The 22,946-nt window shown below is 44.9% G+C and overlaps 1 protein-coding gene across 3 annotated transcripts in view; it reads right to left on the bottom strand.

Annotated features, from left to right (window-relative positions):
- The window catches only part of PLXNA1 (plexin A1), a 531,430-nt gene that overhangs the window by 116,280 nt on the left and 392,204 nt on the right, over positions 1-22,946 (bottom strand). For all 3 annotated transcript variants that reach the window (XM_082265085.1, XM_082265087.1, XM_082265086.1), the window contains exon 10: positions 10,041-10,241. In XM_082265085.1, the coding sequence (XP_082121211.1) occupies positions 10,041-10,241 (201 nt within the window). The remainder of the gene's footprint in view (positions 1-10,040; positions 10,242-22,946) is intronic.

The following is a 22,946-nucleotide window of genomic DNA, read 5'->3' as shown; positions in this document are numbered from 1 at the left end:
ATGGGTGGAAGAGGTGCATGGAAAGGGTGGAGGGATGGATTGGAGGGTAGGGAAGGGGGATGGGGAAATGGAGGGTTGAGGGAGAGAGGAAGAAAGGAAGAAGGGGGGAATGGAAAAGGGTGGGGAGAAGAAGGGGGGGAGGAAGGGGAAAAGGGAAGAAAGGGGGGGGGGAGGAAGGGAAAGGGAGGAAAGGGGGGGGGAGGAAGGGAGGAAAGGAAGAAAAGGGGAGGGAGGAAGGGAGAAAGGAAGACTGGGGGGGAAGAAAGGGGGGAGGAAGGAAAAAGGGGGAGGGGAAAGGAAGAAGGGGGAGGGGAAAAGGAAGAAAGAGGAGGGAAAAGGAAGAAAGAGGAGGGGAAAAGGAAGAAAGAGGGAGGGGAAAAGGAAGAAAGAGGGGGAAAGGAAGAAAGCGGAGGGGAAAAGGAAGAAAGGGGAGGGGAAAAGGAAGAAAGGGGAGGGGAAAAGGAAGAAAGAGGAGGGGAAAGAAGAAAGGGGGAGGGAAAAGGGGGGGGAAGGAAGAAAGGGAGGAGGGAAAAGGGGGGAAGGAAGAGAGGGGGAGGGGGAAAAAGAGAAGGGGAGGGGAAAAGGGGGGAAGGGAGGGAGGAAGGAATGAATTTCAGAATGGAGGGATGAATGGTGGGAGGGATAGATAGATCGATAGATAGATAGAGAGACAGATAGACCCCCCAAGTCCAGCTGCACAGACAGTAGGCCCACCCTTGCTCCCCTAAATGTGTATATCCTCATTTGGTCACCTGGATAAAGATTCCATGTAACAAGTCGATTGTTCACCTCAACCAATTGAGTTCTACCATTTAAAGCATGTAAATCCCATCCCTTGACATCCATAAACTGGAGCGATCAGAGGGAGTATGAAGAAAGGGATGTATGAAATATAATAAAGCATGGAAGATGATACAAGAGGTGGTTACATAATATATATTTTATATCTCAGACCTAGAAAGGGACATTTCTGAAGAATGAGGTTGGGGATTTGGACCCAATGAAGGAAGCCTGGAAGCTGTACAATTTATTCAGAGTGTTTCATACACAGCTGATGGACAGAATGCTGATGAATGATTCTGTAACAAAGGTAAAAAATAAAAGGTGAAAAGAGAAGCGTGCTCTCAGTACGTAGCGGACGGCGCAGGCAGCACCCACCCTGGCATCGCCCTCCAGGAGCCCACAGTGCCCAGCACGGGGCCGGCCGCCGCTCTCCTCTCCGGTACACATATACACATCTGTACACTCGTTCTCTTCTGCAGCTGATGACCTCAGCTCCTTGTGAGCTCGACTGGGGCCGACGGTAGCGTACAGGGTGTCTCTGCGGAGCCCGGCTGCAATTCATCATCATTTTATCTGCACAAATTTAATTGGATCCTATCAAATTCTCCTGATTCTCCCTCCTCACTTTCAAACGCGGCTGCGAGCAAGATAAATGTGACGGCCGCATCGAGAGGGAGAAAAGACAGAGAAGGGGGAGTGAGCACGGGGGGGAACAGGGGGATGGGGGAGGAGTAACGAGGTCTTGATGAGAAATTGGTGGGTATTTTTGTGTCTTTGAGAAATAGGAAAATATGAAAAAAAACCCACAAAGCATCCTTTGGTATTAACAGGCGTGAGTGAAGGTACATTTTAATTTAAGGATTAAATTCTAGTCTGGTTGGATTTTGCAGGAGTAACAATAATTTGTTACTTATGAAAGAGCTTCGCGTCAAAGAAAGGACATGCTTTAAAAGGACACCTGACCATCTCAAAATGCTAATGGTCTGGCTGTCTCTGGCTTCAATATGTTGGCTCAATGACTCAACAGCATGCATGCAGTGTGTAACAAAAAAATTACACAGTACCTTTAGTGAGTAGGAGGAGGAAGGGTGCCCCATCGTTGGTACCAGTGGGAGGAAGGGTGCCCCATCGTTGGTACCAGTGGGAGGAAGGGTGCCCCATCGTTGGTACCAGTGGGAGGAAGGGTGCCCCATCGTTGGTACCAGTGGGAGGAAGGGTGCCCCATCATTGGTATCAGTGGGAGGAAGGGTGCCCCATCATTGGTATCAGTGGGAGGAAGGGTGCCCCATCATTGGTATCAGTGGGAGGAAGGGTGCCCCATCATTGGTATCAGTGGGAGGACTCGTGCCCCATCATTGGTATCAGTGGGAGGACTCGTGCCCCATCATTGGTATCAGTGGGAGGACTCGTGCCCCATCATTGGTATCAGTGGGAGGACTCGTGCCCCATCATTGGTATCAGTTGAAAGAATAGTGCCCCACCATTGGTATCAGTGGAAGGAATAGTGCCACATCATTGGTGTCAGTGGGAGGAATGGTAACCCATCATTGGTGTCAGTGGGAGGAATGGTAACCCATCATTGGTGTCAGTGGGAGGAATGGTAACCCATCATTGGTGTCAGTGGGAGGAATGGTAACCCATCATTGGTGTCAGTGGTAGGTCGCCCAAAAGAACTTCCTGCTCCTTTTTGCGCGTTGCGGTTTGCAGCGATAATTGCAGCAAAATCCACACCGCTGTTGGTGTCATTGGGAGGATTAATGTCCCATCATGGTTTTCAGTGGGAGGAATAGTGCCCCATGGTTGGTATCAACAGAGAGAATTCTTCCCCATTGTAGGTGTCTAAGGAGGAATTGTGCCCTTTTGCTGGTGTCAGTGGGAGGGAATGGAGCCCTTTCATTGATGTCAAAGAAAGAAATAGTGTCCCATGGTTGGTGTCAGAGGAAGGAATAGTGGCCCATTATTGGTATCAATGCAAGGAATTGTGCCCTAAAACTGGTGTCAGTGGGAGGAATTGTGCCCTTTCATTGGCGCCTGTGGGAGGAATAGTGTCCTGGTATTGGTGTCAGTGAGAGGAAATATACCCCATTGTTGGTGCCAGTGGAAGACAAAAACTCCCAAAGGGCCAGATAAAGGCAAACAAAGGGCCACGTTTGGTCCCCAAGCCGCAGTTTGGAGACCATCGATTTAGGGTTGGTCACATGACCACGAACTTCCAAGTTTATATGCAGGCAGTGGGCAGAGACTATCAAAGAGCAGGGAATTACTGTGCATATGCGTCAAAGAAAGCGCCCGACCTGCAGTCACTATGCGTGCATAATGAATTCGAGAAGATTCCAGGTGCTGACAACGCTAATGGGATTAGACATTCAAATAGTGGCCTAGTAGGGTTGTCAGCCCGACCCCAGAACTAGCGTCAGAATCAGGGAAACAGCAGGATGACCAGGTAATTTCTTTATATTAACCAGGAAAAGAGGCGAAAAATGTCAATGTGTATCAATGATGGGAACCTTGCAAAGGACAATTAATTATTTTTGACTTTAAGCACTATAAGCTTCTGATCATCAGCCCATGAGCGTGAAGAGATGGCGGTCAGTGGAAGAGGCCGTTGAAGTATGGAAACTGTGCAACCCCACGAGGCATCAAAACACACGCAGCGATGAGCGATCGCCGAGGCAGACAGAGAGAACTGGGAGGCGAGGAAGCGGCTGCCGGGCAGCCTGGAACAACATCCGTCCCGGGAGACGTCTTGTCCGTCAATATATTAGATCTGTATTTTCTTGGCTGGAGAGCTTTGCAAACACAATTAATCTACTGAGGGTTGGTGCAGTGAACTCCTCTCATGGATTTCACGCTCTCATTGACCTGGCTTCTGCTTGCTCTGAATTTGGACGTGAAAATTTCCTGAAAAAGGGTATTTTTCCAGCTCCCCCCCCCCCCAAAGCACATATGATCCTCTAACAAGCAGAACCACATCGGCTTTCCACTCCAGTGCGTGGCAGACAGGCACCTCCAGACCTCATAACCCCAAACGACACACACAAAATACAAACTTTATGTATAAAGGGGGCTTCTACACTAAGGATTTATTTAACTGGTCTATTAATTTAAAAAGTGCCAAATCCTACAGGTTTTCATACAGTCACTCACTGTAATTGGTTCTGCCTTTAGTATTTACCTTCATGTTAGTGGGCTGGCAGCACTGCTTTTGTTTTCATTCCCTAGAGCAGGGGTCTCCAAACATTCTAAACAAATGGCCAGTTTACTGTCCTTCAGACTTTAGGGGGGGGGGGGGGTTGGTCTGTGGCCATCAGGGGTACAAAATGTCCTTGCATCAGTAGAAGTAAATGATTCCCATCATTGGTGCCATTGGGAGAAACTGTGCCCCGTCGTTGGTGCCATTGGGAGAAACTGTGCCCCGTCGTTGGTGCCATTGGGAGAAACTGTGCCCCGTCGTTGGTGCCATTGGGAGAAACTGTGCCCCGTCGTTGGTGCCATTGGGAGAAACTGTGCCCCGTCGTTGGTGCCATTGGGAGAAACTGTGCCCCGTCGTTGGTGCCATTGGGAGAAACTGTGCCCCGTCGTTGGTGCCATTGGGAGAAACTGTGCCCCGTCGTTGGTGCCATTGGGAGAAACTGTGCCCCGTCGTTGGTGCCATTGGGAGAAACTGTGCCCCGTCGTTGGTGCCATTGGGAGAAACTGTGCCCCGTCGTTGGTGCCATTGGGAGAAACTGTGCCCCGTCGTTGGTGCCATTGGGAGAAACTGTGCCCCGTCGTTGGTGCCATTGGGAGAAACTGTGCCCCGTCGTTGGTGCCATTGGGAGAAACTGTGCCCCGTCGTTGGTGCCATTGGGAGAAACTGTGCCCCGTCGTTGGTGTCACAAGCATGTTGATGAGGCGGAAGGGAAGAACCAGAGAAGGCAAAATATAAGTAGAATAAACTTCAGCTTTTAAAACTCTAGTGTTTAGGAACTCTTGCACTTCTCAGGATTACATCTTTGCACTCAGCAGGAAACAATATATGGTTAAGACAACACACACAGACCATGGGGATGAACGTTCCTTTAAAACAGTTCACTGAAAAGCATTTAACAAATGCACTTACTGACCTGTAAAACAAGCCTTGGAACGTATAAATCTCGACGCTCCCTTATGGCTGCCAACTGCAAAACCATAAAATGTAATATGGATTTCTGCAAACACACATCTCCATGAACCGTACAGCCGTAGACACCCCTCACATCCCGGCTCCTCGCACCATAGCCAATAAAAGTGTCAGCTCATAAACGGTCAATGAAGGGGGAGGGGGGAATTCCATATTTAAATGGCTTCAATTTATTGACTTGCACAGGACCTCCTGCAGCTTTTATTGCAGGTGTGTTTTCTTTCTTTCCGTGCTTTACAGCAAAGTCTTCCTATTAATCAGGGAAGGTTTTTTTAAATCCGTTGTCATGGGAAAATAGGATTTTTTGGAAAACCCTTTTCTCTGTGTTCACTGGAGGACACAGCTCTGCTTTAGATCATTACCCATCAGGTATAGTGCCACCTGCAGGAGAGGATGATAAAAAGTAGAGTTGCATCTTCCAATGCACAAAAGAGAAATTTGGATTCTTTTATACTCACCTATGAAAGAGTTCCAGGTATGGATATTATTACAAGGTTACATTGATCCAACTTTGGCCAATGTAAGAATGTAGATTTCCTTCAAGGAGCTGGAAATCACTGCGGTAGGCACCCCTACTCCAGTGATCCCCAATAGCTTCCAGGTCCTGTGCCGAGTGGCTGTCCTGCTGCATTGTGAACACAGAAGGTCAGCGACTTGGCAAGGGCACTATTAATTTTCTCAAAGAATGCAAAGCATACGCTGATTGGACGATGTGGAGGGTGTGATGTCACCTCCTCTCTACCTTGTCCCATCAGGGAATGCTTTGTATTCAATGAGATAATGCAAACAATCAATGTATGGTGCCCGTGCCGAGATGCTGACTTCCGGTGTTTAAGAATGCGGCAGGTCCTGACATGCAAAGGGGGGGGGGGGGATGGAGACCCCCGACATGAACAGGGGGTTTTGGGAATCTCTCTACATAAACGGCAGAGGGTGATCAAACTCCCCACATGAACTTGGGGGTCTCCCAACAATAACCCTGGGGGGTAGAAATTTCAGACATGAACCAGGGTGGTGGTTACCTCGTGACAAACGAGGGGGGCGGGGATTGGGGGCCACGACTCCCAAAACGAATGGCGGGTTGAGGCTGAACTCACAACATGAACAGGGGGTGGAGGTGGTACAACTCCCAACATGAACGGGGGGCGACGACTCCTAACATGAATGGGGGGGCGAAGTCAACATGAACGAGGGATGACTCCTCCTAACATGAATGGGGGGTGAAGTCAACATGAATGAGGGATGACTCCTCCTAACATGAATGGGGGTGAAGTCAACATGAACCGGAGGATGACAACTCCCACAATTAACAGGGGACAACTCCTCCCAACATATGGGGGGGGGGGGGGGGCTCCACATATTGGGGTGCCTCGAGATTTTTCATAGTTTTTATAGTTTTGCTGTGACTGAAAAAAGGTTGAGAAATGCTGGCCTATAGCAACAAAGTTACCAGTATTTTGAATTTCATGGAGTGCCAATCGCTTTTTTTTTCTGGGATATATTTGGCGCGTAGGGCATAGGACAAGGTCTGGCCTAGCGCTTGCCACCCGATGTCCTCGTAGGTGACCCAGCTATAGGCTTGGGAGCAGCGCACCTTATTGTTCATATAGTGCGATATGTCAGGAAGGGCCCACTTTAAACTCCTAAACGGCCAACACCCCACTGTCAGCATGCAGTCTAGGGACACGAAACGTACCGGCCATCAAGACCTAATGCAGGAGAGACACAACATATCTGAATGAGGGCAATGAAAATATTCTGCTCTGCCTGAATACACACAGATCTGTAGAGAAAACACTCAAAACGGAGAAACAAAATATGTTTAGTAAAAGTGGCTTCAGACTGTGCACAAGGCGAGAGATAAAACCTGAATCTAAATGTGGAAATCCCTTTAAAAACACTGTGGTTGACTTCCTCTGCTCGGGATTATAGTCGGTGCAGTTGTGCTTTTTATTTTCCTTTCTGCATTTATAAAACCGCCTGAATCCCTTTGGGAGAAAAACACTATGCAAATAAATGTAAGTGGAAATCTCAGAATAGGAAGAAGCACGGGGACCACAAACCGCCAACACAGGACAACTTCTCCACGCACAAATATAATACAAAAAACACGCAGTCCAGCAGATACACAGGACACGCACCATTCAGCAATACATAGATCACTGGGTCAATGTTATGTGCTGCGCAATCTGGGGGCTCATTCACGCCTTGGCATCCTGGTGTTGTGTTAACCTCTTCTCTACAAGAGCAATTTTTGTTACATTTTTTTGGACATGTTAAAAATTATTTGCTGGATGTTTTTTTTTTTAACTGAGTGCAAGTATTACTCCAAATCAATTATATATTTTCTGAAAGCAGAGATCCTGGAGATTAAAATGGTGGTTCTTGCAATCTAAAGTCGCAAAATATTTGTACAGCTATTTATCAAACATATATTTTTAGGAAAATGTATACCAGAATGAGTTTTAGTGTCAACGAACACAACATTATACCAAATTTTTTGGTAAAATATAAAAAATGATGTTGCATGGAGTAAATAGATACAAAACATCAATGAAGCCTTAATATTGTGCACACCTGTGAAATTGCAAAAAACGTTGGTACCCAAAACTGTCCATATGTGAAGTTTTAAAAGCCTTTAAGGTCATCATTTTAGAGATAACTGTGAAATATGGCCCTAGAAAATCACTGCAATGTTCACATCAATACCTCACATTTACAGTATGTTTACATGCATCTGCTGACCCTAGACTTTTTCTTTTAATTATTTAACGTGTTAGTAAACCCAGGAGCCTGCAATCACTATATCTGGTCTCCCCAGGAGCCTGCATTCACTATATCTGCTCTCCCCAGGAGCCTGCATTCACTATATCTGGTCTCCCCAGGAGCCTGCATTCACTATATCTGGTCTCCCAAGGAGCCTGCAGTCACTATATCTGGTCTCCCCAGGAGCCTGCATTCACTATATCTGCTCTCCCCAGGAGCCTGCATTCACTATATCTGCTCTCCCCAGGAGCCTGCATTCACTATATCTGCTCTCCCCAGGAGCCTGCATTCACTATATCTGCTCTCCCCAGGAGCCTGCATTCACTATATCTGGTCTCCCCAGGAGCCTGCATTCACTATATCTGGTCTCCCCAGGAGCCTGCATTCACTATATCTGCTCTCCCCAGGAACCTGCATTCACTATATCTGCTCTCCCAAGGAGCCTGCATTCACTATATCTGGTCTCCCAAGGAGCCTGCATTCACTATATCTGGTCTCCCCAGGAGCCTGCATTCGCTATCTCTGCTCTCCCCAGGAACCTGCATTCACTATATCTGCTCTCCCACACTACACAGTACATGGACATACAATAGTTTAAGTAAAAATTAACTCCTAAATACCTTTTCTCATCAGCAGTATATAGCAGTCGTATGACTTCTATGAGTGTTCGGCTGAGCACCGATTTAAGCTTGTAGCAGGGGTTTTCATTCCCCTCTGATTGTCCTATGAGGCTGCATGAACCCTGACCCTCTGTCTGGACAGTGCTGATTGGCCCTGTGCTAATCACATGCTCTCTCCCAAGATAAAAAAAAGTCTCTACCATACACACAAAACTGAGCATGTGCAGCTTGCCTCCTAGCCTCTGTACTATCCAGAGATGGTTTGAGGACTCTGGAAGAAGGGGAGGATCAGAGAAGACAGGATCAAACAGGCTTTTTACACAATGCGGAGGATTAACCCCTTAGGTTCCACAGTGAGTATAATAAGCATGCTTTACTGCATATACAGACTGATTTTACGGTTGTGGGTTTAGTAAAACACTAATTTTATTGCCGTCACAAGGGGGCTATTAGGCTCCCTATGGGATCGCATTAGGCAGGTTATAGGTCCTCTTTTTGGAGATCTTTGGGGTCCATTAGGAGAAGGAAGCACACCTTCAAAGCCCATAAAATGTATCACTTTTATCTGAAAGCCCTTCACCGGATCCAAAAATCAAGAGCAAGCTGAAGCAGCCTGCTTTAACAACCTGGAATACAGTGCCATTTATAAACATGCATTGGTAAACAAGGGGTTAATGTGCGCGCTGGTATGGCATAAGTGGATCAGGGTAAGTATGCACCTGTGGAGGAGGTGGTGGATTAGCTTGGGCCAGGGGGAAGGAGGGAAAAGTTAAATGCACTTTGTTTTAAAGCGCACTTATCCTTTAACACGCGTTACCATGCGCTGCAATGCATGTGCATAACATTGGATCATAAGGGTGCCACTGAAAACAAATGGTACTGCAAGACATATTGTAGTAATGGATGCCTTACTGCTATGAAACAGTGTGATTGGGCCCTTAAAGTAGACATATAGGCAAACCAGATTATCCCTATGAATCAATAATTGCCATTAAAACACTTCCTGTCTACATGCGATCCATTATTGGCTACATGGCATTTCTCAGGGTGGGATTCTTGATTGTGGCAACACTTGACCTTGCCTGTATAATGTGTGTTAAAGGGGCAACCTAAGTCTGCAATTGAAGCCTGGAAGATAAGGTGACAACATGAGAGCACAACTGGGAGACAGGAACAGAGAGTGGTCACCCTATAACAGGAAGTACTGAAAAAAGGACCTTCATGGCAGCATCACCAGGGATTCACAGGAATCGTCCAAAATTTGAGCCATGCATGGCTACCTTAGAAAAGGCTGCTCTCACAGATTCTTCCATGTGTGAACCCAAACTTCACATCCCTCTTTTGTTCAGCCATTTCCCAGAATCCCCTGCTTGTGTAATTTCAGCGCCCGAGTTGCGGTTATAGAAAATATTGGCTATCAGTGATTTACGGATATGGGTTCTGTCAGTCTCTAATGAATTGTCTCACGCTCCTCATCAGTCTGTCACTGATAAGACAAACGCGGTTCTTATTACATACGTGCTGTGTTACAGCAATGATAACACCACCCCCTACTCTGCAACAGATTGAGGAGTTAAGGGGAGGATAAAAAAAATGCGACTGTCGACCGATCACAGAAAAGCGTTTATGCTATTTGCCGACGTCAAAGAAAGGAACACTGTAGAGAAAGCACATGGGGTGCTGTATGTGGCACAGAGTGGGGCTCTTACCGAAGTGTTCTGACATTGGATGCTGGTGCTGTTGAAGCGCAGAGCGGTGACGCGGGTCACACTCCCCGGGATGTGGAAGATGCACTCATAGTTGCGCTGGCCTGACTGCGGCTGTGGGAGGTTCTTGGCGGTCAGTGTGATGGGTTTCACCACTCCAACGGGGATGTAGATTTGGGTTGAAGGCAGAATCTGAGGACAGTCCTGTCAGGGAAAGAAAAAGTTTTAGCCAGACGTAAAAAAAAAAATATATTTTTAAACTATCAATAGAACACGTCAGCATTGCAAAATCACATTATTTAAATAAAAAATACTTTATGTGCTTAAATAAAATAAAAAGTTCCCAAGCAGCTCAAGATCACAAGAACTATGGCGAACAGAAGCATTATTGGTGGGTAAAGTTATTTGAGAGACTGCAGACAGTCAATTGTTTCCAGAAAGTAAGATAAGTGGATGAGCAACACCCAACTATGATGGCGGCTCCATGGTAATAGTCATATAAAAAAAATCAAGGCTTTAAAACATTAAAGAAAACCTTCCAGAAAAGACACACAGGAGGAGCTGCCACCATTAACCTCTTTTTTTTAAATTGGGGCAGCACAGTAGATATGTGGTTGGCAAATCTACCTTGCAGCACTGGGGTCTTCAGTTTGTGTCCAGGCCAGGACACTAAGCCACGTGTCAAATCCAGCCCCCCCAGGCCATTTCATGTGGCCCTCACACCTCTCCTGTAGCTGTGGCACGCCCCTTGTCTCTACCACCACCTTGTCTCAGCAGTCAGCAGCAGAGAGGAGGTCAGAACTCCTCCTATAGATCCTGTGCCTCTGTGCAGTCACAGCACCCCCTCATCTTCACCTCCTCTGGTCTGAGCATTTAGCAGGACTCTAGCCTTCCTCTGGTCCTCCTCCAGACCCTGCACTTTCTGCTTCCCAGCTACACCCCCAGCTTGTTCCCAGCAGCAGCACAAGGTAAGGGGGGTGCACTGTGATGTAAGGGAGGGAGGGTAGGGGGCGCTTGACATCTGATGTAGGGTGCTCTAGACATTTAAGCCTCATACACACACAATGATTGTTGGCCGACCGATCGGCCGTCTTTTGTCTAGTGTTGTTGTGTTGGTTGAAATGTGCTCTAGACTGCACACAAATTTTTTCGGCCAACAACAACCAACTTCAGAAGTGATGTCATGTGCTGGTTTACTTTCCGTGTGTTTTTTCTTCTCTGAGCATGCCCAGTCTTGCTCATCTGATTTTGGTTTGCCGAAATCTGAACTGACTGACGAACAATCGGCCATTCTGTTGACGGCCAACAAAAATTTTATAGCATGCACACCAGATTTTGTTCGGCCGAAAAGTTGCAGTCGGTTGTCGGAATCATCATACTAACAAGCCGATAATCGGCCGATCGGACGTTGGCAGAAAATTCACTGCCAACAATCGTTGCGTGTGTACGAGGCTTTAGTCTTCCAGATATAGCTGGCTCTTTGTGGGCGACCATAATGCTGCTGCGGCCTGCAATGAAATGGAGTTTAAAAGCCCTGATCTAAGAAATCCACCACCCACAAGTTCACATGGACACCCGAATTTAATCAAAAAAACTGTAAAATTTTGGAGGATAAAGGATGGTAGTGAAAGGCTTGCATGTTTCACCCCGTTGCCGGCCGGATGAGCACGGAGTCACCCTCTCACCCATGACTTATGTTTTGCATCGTTTCTAACAGTGAAGGAGCAACACATAGGTGATCCAATCAGCAGAAGTGACTCATACATAGAAGGTAAGTGTTCTCCTGGCATTTTCTAGTGATCCTGTTGTGGGCGAGCACTCTCAAACTTGATATCATTCTAATGTAGCAGGTCTTGAATAAAACCAAGGGTTTCTCTGCACACTTATATATGTTGGAGACACAACAGCTTTCAGCTTAGCAGATTAACTGCAGTTCACAAATAGGACACTAGATGTCGCTAATGCTCAGTGATATGCTATGCATTATCTATGATGTGTTGTAATTTCCTGTACACTGTACTGAACTTGTTGGTTATTTCTTCCTGTCTGTGTTCTTATTACAATGAGGTGACATCTTTGCTTTCTGTGTTATGTTCCAATAAAGAAGCCAGTTCCTGTTACTCCACAATGTCTGATCTGAATGGACTCCGCTGCACCCAGTGATCGCACTCAGCAACAATATATACCGTATCGATTCCAAGGTTTCCCACCTTCTGTAAAACCAGTCTCAATGCTGTTGGCTCAACAGCCCCTGGGTTACTCTGCCCCAACATTGGAGACAGACCTTCCAGCCTTTAAAAACAAAACAATAGTGCCCATCGCTGATAACTGAACTGCAGTTGACAAGTCACAGCAGCAGTTAACGTCTTATGCCAGGAAACGAGGAGTCTGGCTGCAATCCTCTTGTAACCTCTAAAAGATCTAGATTAGGTGGCTGAAGTTCCATCCAACATCTAACGAAGAGATGAGAGGTTCTAACCAATGCATGCTTAATGTGCCAACACCGCCCTTACACTTCATCAGCAGATCATTGTAGCAGAGGCGGCAGATGCCAGCAGTTGGGAGTCTGAAAAAATGTACCTCTCATCGTCCCTGCTTTAATGTCAGGCCTTCCTCCTCCGCTCACAAACCCCACTATCTCTCTCCCTCCTGGAGTCTTGTCAATGCTTCGCTCTCATCTGCAGTGCGATCTGAAATCTCAATGATGTTCCACATAATGATAGGACAAGCAATAAAGGATATTTGTTGCTGTATCAAATCCGATCTTGAGGGAGATCAGGCCAACATCTTATTACTTAGCTAGTCCAACCAAAACGGACAAATATGGTAGAAGATGGAAGCCAATGATGGGACCTCGTTGTCCCAGTTCCCAGGTCTGCACACCCACCCACAGCATTACAAGGAGCCTTTTTGAAAAATGCAATGGAAGGCGTGAGAGGATCCAAAAGTCTAATGCCGGCCATACATGTATCGAATTCTGAATGATTTTTTTGTTCAAAAATCGCACCTATGAATATTTTTTTTTGGACCATTAAAGTGTGGCTGCAGCGACGACCGATTTGCGTGTGGTCATCTAATTTGAGGGGTCGGTCATGTTGGAAATTTTTTGAAAAATTAATGAACTTCTAATCAGCGATGGGAGAATTATGTGAGAAATATTATCGAAAAAGAAACGCACACGAGATGTGACTTGTAAGGAAAAAAATATTTAATTTTCGGTAACAACACGAGGTGAAACTGAAGGCTAGATTGGTCCAATTTCAAAATTAATAGTGGCATCATTGGATTACAAAATGCAAGAATTTTCAATATTCATTGTTACATAGTTACATAGTAGGTGAGGTTGAATAAAGACAATAGTCCATCCAGTTCAACCTGTGTAGGTGTGTGTGGCTGTAATCATCTCACATAGCCCTGAATGTTCTGATCCTTGAGATATACGTCTAAGAGTCTTTTGAAAGCCACCATACTACCCGCAGAAACCACTTCTTGTGGTAGAGAATTCCACAATCTTGTAGCCCTAACAGTAAAGAACCCCCCACGTTGCCTGAGGTTAAAACACTTCTCCTCTAAACGCATTGTATGCCCTCGAGTCCTCATGTAATCCCTTCGACTGAACAGCTTTTTTTCTAAGCTGAGATCCACATTGAGATATTTATAAATTGCTATCATGTCCCCCCTCAGGCGTCTCTTCTCCAGACAAATCGGTCAGAATTCCACCCATATAAAGCCTGCAAAAAACTAGCATGAGCAAAGGCAGAAACTCCTCCTTGTAGTCCCCATAATACATAGAAGGCCAGGGAGGGGAGTCCAAATTTCTATTTATTGCTTAAATATTACTGTTGGGTGGAATGACCCTCCTAATGTAAAAAGATGGGCAAAGCCAATAGCTGGTGGTCAGACATGAGAGCTAAACAATCTTTTTCCTAACAGATATGTGCATAGACATGCACGCTTGTGTCACCCAAAGCCCGACTGATGTTCTCATTATCTTGAGGGAACATTTGAGATCGAGGGTGAAAATCCGACTTGGCAGTTTGACTTTCCCCTAAGCATAATCAGCCAGCGGTGTCAGCCCTTGTCCTGAGGGAGCCATAGCTCTAACCTTCCAAAAAATAAAAAAAGATATTTAGTTCTAACAATTAGTGCTACATGGGTAATCAGCCAGGGGTGCCTGCACCAGTCTGGAGGGAACCACAACTCCAACCCCTTCAAAAAAAAGATATTTCAATTCTAATAATTAATTAGTCCTGCAATTGTAAACCGCTCCATCACACCATTAAAATCTTATGGGAATAATCTCTATGGAATGGGACAATGGGCATTCTATGGTGTAAGACATACAGCAGCATGTACCTATGTACCATAGACTAATGGCAGCTATGTGATATCCTACACACCATAGGCCTCACACTGTCTGAACCGCTAATAAATGGTCATGGGGCTTTCACAGTTAATCACAGGTACTTTTAGACCTAAAACTACATTTCTCCATGAACCTTTGCAATTACCATAAGATTCTTTACATGAAAGGGTTGTAATTTTTCTAAAATGATGCAAATAGTGTCACCAGGACAGAATGGGAGGGAAATCTCTTCAGTGGAGACACAGACCATTTAAAGCACACTTTTCTTTTTGTGGGTATAACAATTGGTTGGGACACCCTTGCATCATTATGGTCATCAGGACAGGAAGGGAAGGGGAAATCTTCTTTATGGACAGTGATAGAAACTTGATTGCCCTTATAGCGGTACCAAACAGCCCCAAAACACGGAGGCTTGTTATCTTGGACGTCTATGACTAAATAAATGTTTTTACTTGAAACCAGCCCATTCAGAAAGGGGCGACACGACTTGCTGGGGCGACCTGTGAAGTCGCGGTGCACAGCATGCACCGCGACCTCGGCGAGACATGCACGGACTTCATATAATTGAAGTCAATGCAAGTCGCCTCCAGGTCGCCCCAAAGTAGTACAGGACCCTTTTTCTAAGTCGGAGCGACTTGTGTCGCTCCTATTAGAACGGGTCCTGTGCTAATCAATGGCAGGCGACCGACCGCGACTTGTCAGGCGACCAAGTGTGAATGGACCCTAGTGTGGTGCGTTTGTTTTCTTACATCTCCTATTGCTGTCAGGAGCCTTCGGTAGAAGCCACCTGACCAATGGTGCTAATTACATGACTGGGCACTAGGCCCTTACCCAATTAGATTTTTAAAAATTCCATAAAACAAATATGAATTTTATTTTTTAAATGCTTTGCTTTAATTATAAAGGTAGAGATTGAATTTTAAGCCTTAAAATCCTAAATTCTATGTGACCTACTGAAGAAGCCCAGTTAGGCCGTAACACGTATAGGAGTGAAACCTGCTGATGCTGCCATCGCATTTTATATCGCTGAACTAGCGGCGAACTGGAGTATCTGAGTTATATGTGATTTTTATACATCTTTTGAGTGTGATTTTAACCCTTTTTTTGGTAATAAATTGGATACAGAGAGCACTATAGGATTGATTTACTAAAGGCAAACAAACTGTGCACTTTACAAAGTGCAGTTGCACTATACAAGTGCAATAGCTCCAGAGCTTAGGAAATGAGGTAAAGCTTGCAAAAAGTACTCAATCACATGCAAGGAAAATAAAGACTGCATTTTTTCTTGCACATTATTGGATGATGGAAGTCAACATTGCTTCTGCTCATTTACTAAGCTCTGGATAAACTGCTCTTGCAGAGTGCAACTGCACTTTGCAAAGTACACAGTGTATTTACTGTGGTAAATAAACCCCTATTAGTCTTCCTATTTAATGCGATTCCTATGATTGTGAGTTGTGGAAGATGCATAGTGGATAAAAATCAGATTTATTTTTTTTAAAACATTGATTTTTTTTTTAAACAGTTTTTTTTAATTGGATTTTTTTATTATTTTTATCAAATGTATTTTAATAAAATGCTTTTGGAGGAAAAATCTATCTAAAGATAGTTTTCTATTTAAGATACATTAATAATTTAGTTTATTCAGCATGAAATGGAATGTTTAGTTATATAGCATGAGGCTGTATATTCTGCAATATTTACATTTTTGGTGAACTCATTCAATGAATCTAAGCTCTGCAAGCTAAGATAACGTGTGTTGTATTAATACATTTATACAATTTCACAGTAACCAAGAGATAAAACGAAGTTCAGGAATATTCCTTTATTCCATTGTTTTGCAAATCTATGTACACTACAAACTGTATGATTGAACCGGTTTGGATATCGCCGTTTTACTAACCTGACAGCCTTTTATTCTAAGGGCTCTTTCACGGAGTGGACCATATTGCAATCCGCTGCGGCACTTTTTTTTTTTTTTCACAGACACGGATGACACTTGTGTCATCCGCTCCGTATGTCCGCTTATCATCCCATCCGTTTGCGGATGACATACGGACATAATGTATGTCTATGGGCATTGCGGATGTCAGCGGATGACACCGCTGACATTCGATTTTGCATCCGTTCCATTTTTTAAACGGAACAAAAATAGGGTTCTGTTCCGTTCCAAAAAACGGAACAGAACTGAAAGGACGAAAATCGGATGTCAGCGGAATGTCATCCGCTGACATCCGCAATCCCATAGACATTCATTATGTCCATATATCACCCGCAAACGGATGGGGTGATATACGGACATACGGAACGCCCGTGTGAAAGAGCCCTAAATCGGAAACCTTCATTTTGCAAATATTAAAGATTCTAAGTACCAGCAAGAATAAGTCCTTACATTTAGGCCCCTTTCACACGGCTCCATTCTGTCGACTGAGCCATTCTGCTCAGCAAGGTATCGATCAGTCAGGATTTGACAGACCTAATCGGATGTCAGCGGACATGTCTCCGCTGACATCCGCTGCCCCATAGAGATGCATGGGGCGTCCGTTCAGATCCGCCTGAAAAACTGACAGGCGGATCTGAACGGACTGTATGGTATGAAAGGGGCCTTAAAGAGCACTTGTCATTTCAGATCTATCAGGGCAACACCTGTTAGCGGGCATCCACTCACCTGCTTTTAAAATTATGATTTAAATTGAGTCGATTTAAATCAAGCCTTTTTACTAGTGATTTAAATTGTGATTTAAATCAACTTGATTTAAATCAAATCCACCCTGGGAAGATGTTTGCTGGAGGAGTAATTACTGAAGACAGATCCTATATGGATTACGGTACGTGGTTTTGACCTTTTAGGAAGTATACTGTATCTATATATCTATAGTAGACAGTGATAGACCTTGGTTCTCCTAATGAAGAATGTACCATATAGCCCCCGAAAAGCATTGGCGGGTTATCTTGCACTTCTATAACTAAATATCTTTTCACCTCAACTTCAAGCTTTCTTTCATACATCTTCTAGTGCTAAAAACCCTGCAGAGGTCCTAAACTTACCCTATTTTACGCAAATAAAAAAAAATAAAGTTTAATTGTTATATATTTATTTCTGGTCTAGGGAGATATTTTAACCTGGAGATACAGAAAAATAACAATTTCTTTTCAACCAGCTAAGACTTCACTAGATAGCAATGACACAACGGTCAGCACTACAACAGCAGAAGGCAAAGTGGGAAAATATGAACAGGATAAAAAATAAATAAAAAAGCCTAAGTCTCTTACTCATAAGTCTGGAAAGCAAGTTAGCGAAGCAGAGATCGGGGTAGCAGATGGAGTCAGATTATAATGAACGGGATCAGCACAATTCTGCGCATTTCACACTCCTCGTGCCTGGCACAAGGAGAGACCAGGGTGGAGAAGAGAGGAAGCAGGATGGAGACAGAGCTCCGCGGATAATATGGAGCCATCTGGTCACTTCAGTCGTTGAATACAGAGACGATATAGGACGCAGCTGTATCACAACTCAGGAGAAATGTACGTGAATGCCACTTGTGTTATTAACTATTCTCAAATTATACCTGGCAACACCAATTAGATCACAGAAGTAGCAGAAAATCTTGAAGCCATATTTTTTTTCAGCCGACTACAACAACCAGGGCAAAGGTCATCAACCCATTTCAGGGGTAACATAATCCCCCTTAATCAGGTAGCTGAAATGGCAGAGTATTAAATTAAATCAAAAGTGCTCCTGTAGGCAGAGTATGATATAGAAGCGTCAGTGCTGGTGTTCACAGTAGATGTGCCCCCGAAACGCAATTGGATGTCTTTTGCTCTGCTTGTTGTAAGCATTTGAACAACAAAGGCAGTCAGGACCTGGATCACCTGCTGGTGGGACTGTGCTCCCCAGAGGGGACATTTGTAGTTACAGTGTCCACCAGCAGGCTTCTCCCATTAGCCACCAGATCCCAGTAATCAGCTGGTGTTGGCTGATGGGAGGGTATTTAGTCCACCTTCTGCTGTCAGGCCTAATACGTTTTGTAATGCTTTTTGCAGAAAAACTACAGTCCATTTAACATGGTTTCCTATGGGACAGGTTCACATCTATGCTTTTTAAGCCGCTGCGTTTTTGAAAAGGGTCTGGGACTTTTTTAAAAAAACAAGGGGCTATATAGAAAAGCATGTAGTGCGTCAAAACTGTATGTGCAAACATCGCAAAATGCACTGCAAAAAGCACTGCAGAAACGGATCAAAAGCAAACTGGATAGGTGTGAACCAAGCCTTACACCTTGCTCTAATGTTTTACTTGCTGCCAGATACTGCTAGCCATTATCTTGTTCCTGCTCTTTGATCATGCTCTCTGCCTAGTACCTTTACCCTGAACCTTGTTTTTTTTCCTTCTCCCCCTTGTATCTGATCTCAGCTTTGGTTCCCCCCTTCCTATGTAGATTTGGCCATCCTTGCTGCTGATTCCTGACAAAGACTTTGGATTTTTTTATTTGTCGCACTCTTTGGCCTATTACACATACGTTTTTATTGTTGTCTGTGTCCCCATTTGTCCTGGTGACCACTATCACAAGACAGGGGTTGATAGGAAGTTAATAAATGATACGGTTGTCCCCGGAACAGAAAGAGGGAATATCTTCCAGGTATGTACAGGAGATCTGCTGACAGCTATGTAAATGGGAGTTTTCAGATACCTGGAGAGATTTCCTCTCACTTCCTGGAGTGTCCCCTGGGACAGAAAGTGAGGAGAAGTCTAAAGCCTCGTACACACACATCGAAAATTGGCAGGGAATTTTCGTCCGACGACCGATCTGACGATTTTTGGCTTGTTAGTATGATGCTTCCGACAACCAACTCCGACTTTTCGGCCGAAAAATATCTGGTGTGCAGACTAAACTTTTTGTTGGCCGTCAACACAACGGCCGATTTTCGTGCAGTCAGTACAGATTTTGACAGGGAAAAATCTGATGAGCAAGTCTGGGCATGCTCAGAGATGAAGGAACACAAAGAAAGCAACCCAACACATGACATCACTTCTGAAGTAGAATTTTGTCAGGCGAGAAAATTCGTGTGCAGTCTAGGCACATTCCAACCAACAAAACACCACTCTGGACAAAAGACGGACGATCGGTCGGCCGATAATCGTTGCGTGTGTACGGGGCTTTAATAGGAGACAGCACAACAAAAAAAATACATATATGATAGAAATTGTAACACTCTCCACACGCTTTCACACTGCTAAAATAATGTTTAAAAAATAAAAAAAAAATAAAAAATCACCACATTTCTGCATTTGAAAAACTCACCACGAAGGATGAGCTCATGCATATTTAACCCACATACGCAATCCCGCCAGGAAGGTGTCACTGCGCTGGGCCAATTATAAGTGACCTCTTGTATATGTACAGCAGCCCTGGCTATGGATGATTGGTTCAGTACAGGTGACCACTTCCTGGTGGGCCTCACTCAGGTGGGATCAGACTAGGATCAGATCACACCTGAGGTAATCACTATTCTCTACTAGATTCCAAGTGTTCAATTATATATATATGTATATGTATAAGCAACGCTCTATGTAGTCCTTAAGAGTGGGAGGTTACACAGCATGAAATCATGTACCAAGAGGCTGCAGTCCTGCAGTGTGTGTAAAAAACCTGCTGATACGGACTGAAAATCTCTTTAGTCCAACAATCTGAGACAGCTGGCATAATAAGTCAATCCAATTTTTTTTTTAAATGGTTTCCACTGCAGAGCTGACAGTACAGCTAATTACGGACGTCAAAGAATAGTCAGCTGTAACTTGCCCCCTAAACAGCAGCTGGTGAACCTATTGTTGCCATATTGGCAAAGGAGCAGTGGAGGGAGGTAAGGCTTCCCAGAGAGAAGCCCATCCTGGAGCCTGCTTGTCTCGAGGTTAATAACCAAGATTGTAAAATATTTGTCTAACCTGTCTGATCTAATGAAAGATCTACCTCGAATTTTCCATCTCCACCAAGACACCTGTAGAAATAACCTGCCTGCCATAAAACGATCTCAATCTCCTGCTTGTAACTGCTAAGTACATGTTTGTGGTGAGCAGAGAAGCAGCTGACATACAACAACACAGAACTCCCTCTGGACCCTCAGGATCTCCTCCAGAAACTCTGATGCAATTCACCAACTTTATTGCAGGGTCAGGCCAAGTGGGACGAGGCCAGAAGAGAGAAGCGAGCCTCGGAGACAGAAGCCTCGCAGCTCTAAGTACAGGGGGAGGTCCGCATGGGCAAACTAATAACATGTTTTGATGCTGAAAGGCCCAGAGGCAACATATCAGTATGGAGATCCCAGGAGCCAGGTAGTTCAGAAACCATTGGCTACAAAGAACAGCTCTCATAGCACAAAAAAATAAATAAATGAATGTATTCAATAAAAGGTAATGCATTTCTGGGTTCAAGTCCCACCAGCCACAAAATCTACATGGAGTTTGCATGTTTTCCCAATGTCTGTATGGGTTATGGTATCCTCTGAAAATCCAAAAACATAGGTGGCTTAAAGCTGAACTCCAGGCACAAAAACTTACCAGAGCTCATTAAGGTATATATTCAGTTCCCTAAAAAGCCACCCCCCATCAGGTCAACATTCCTCTACTTTGGGCCAATCTTCTAGTTTACATGTCAGGGGAAGACAAGCTCCCACTGTCAATAGGGCCTACTCAGATGTAAATGCTGCAGGTTTCACAGACCCTTGGCCATTCAGAGGTGGAGACACAACCTCAGTCTAGGAGACCTAGAATGCTTCCATTAGAGAAGTCTTTAAGTAGAGACAACTTAGATGGGGTCTAGGAGCCCTAGACTATAAGCAGCCCACAGCTGGAAACACAACCTAGATGGGGTCTATGAGAACTAAAGTGTTTACATCTTAGCAGCCCAGAGGTGAAGACAACTTATGGGGTCCATTAAAGCACTTATATCCAAGTGGTCCAGAGGTGGAGAAACAACCTAGATGGGGTCTATAAGACCTAGTACGTAAACATCTTAGCAGCCCAGAGGTGAAGACAACTTAAATGGGGTCCATGAAAGCACTTATATTCAAGTGTTCCAGAGGTGGAGAAACAACCTAGATGGGGTCAATAAGACCTAGCAAGTAAACATCTGAGCAGCCCAGAGGTTGAGAAACAACCTAGATGGGGGTCTACAAGATCCTCGCCGCGCACAAAACACAGAATCGTGAATGGCCAGGAAGAGGGGGAGGCAGAGACACAGCCTCAGTGCTGGGGTCTAGGAGATAGAGCGCTTCCATCTGAGTGCCCTGGAAGTGGAGACACAACTTAGATGGGGTCTAGGAGACCTGGAGTGCTTACACCTGGATTGCCCAGAGGTGGAAACCCAACCTAGATGGGGTCTATGAGGCCTAGAGTGCTTACATCTGGGAGGCCCAGAGGTGAAGACACAACCTATATTGGTCTACAAGACCTAGAGTGCTTACATACGAGCAGCCTAAAGGTGAAGACATACCCTAGATTAAGTCTATGAGACCTAAAATGTTTACATCTGAGCAGCCCAGAGGTGAAGACACAACCTAGATAGGGTCTATTAGACCTAGATCACTTACATTTGAGGTCCAACGGTGAAGACACAACCTAGATTGGGTCTATGAGACCTCAAGTTTTTACATCTGAGTGGCCCAGAAGTGAACAAACAACCTAGATGGGTCTAGCAGACCTAGAGTGCTTACAATTGAGCAGCCTAGAGGTAAAGACACAACTGAGATGCTTACATCCAAGAGGCCCAGAGGTGGAGAAACAACCTAGATAGGGTAAATTAGACCTAGCGCGCTAACATCTGAGCGGCCCAGAGGTTGAAAAACAACCTAGATGGGGTCTACAAGAACTTGGCTGTTCACAAAACAGTTGTGAATGGCCAGGAAGTGGGGGAAGCAGAGAGACAACCTCGGAGCTGGGATCTATGAGATGTAAAGCACTTCTATCTGAGTGGTCTGGAAGGGGAGATTTAACCTAGATGAGTTCTAGGGGATGCAGACTGCTAACATCAAATTGGCCCAGAGGTGGAAACACAACCTGGATGGGGTCCAAAGGAGCGCTTACATCCAAGTGGCCCATAAATGAAGACACAGCCTAGGCGGGTCTACCAGACCTAGAGTGATTACATATGAGCAGCCTAGATGGGGTCCATGAGTGTGCTTACATCTGAATGGCCCAGAGGCTGAGAAACAACCTAGATAGGATCTACAAGACCTGAACACTTACATCTGAGCGGCGGCCCAGAGATCGAAACCACAACCTAGATGGATTTTATGAGGCCTAGAGTACTCATTGAGTGTTCTAAGGAGATGTGTATAGATCTGTGACCACTGGGTCTGGCTATACTTCCGTAGAGAATTGGCTTTACTTTGCTAATAAAAAGGTATAAATAAAAAATCTAGGTTTATGAATGTACATGTTACAGGACACACCATAACTATGAAGACTTTCACTGTTGCACCCTCCTGAGTCTGTATGATACTCTGCATATAATCAGAGCGGAATTCAGAACTTATAATAAAGGTCTCGG

The sequence above is a fragment of the Pelophylax lessonae genome (genome assembly GCF_965119305.1).
Source record: "Pelophylax lessonae genome assembly, chromosome: 8".
Classification (NCBI taxonomy): Eukaryota; Metazoa; Chordata; class Amphibia; order Anura; family Ranidae; genus Pelophylax; species Pelophylax lessonae.
The sequence above is the reverse complement of the archived record's forward strand: the minus strand, read 5'-3'. Positions and strand labels throughout refer to the sequence as shown.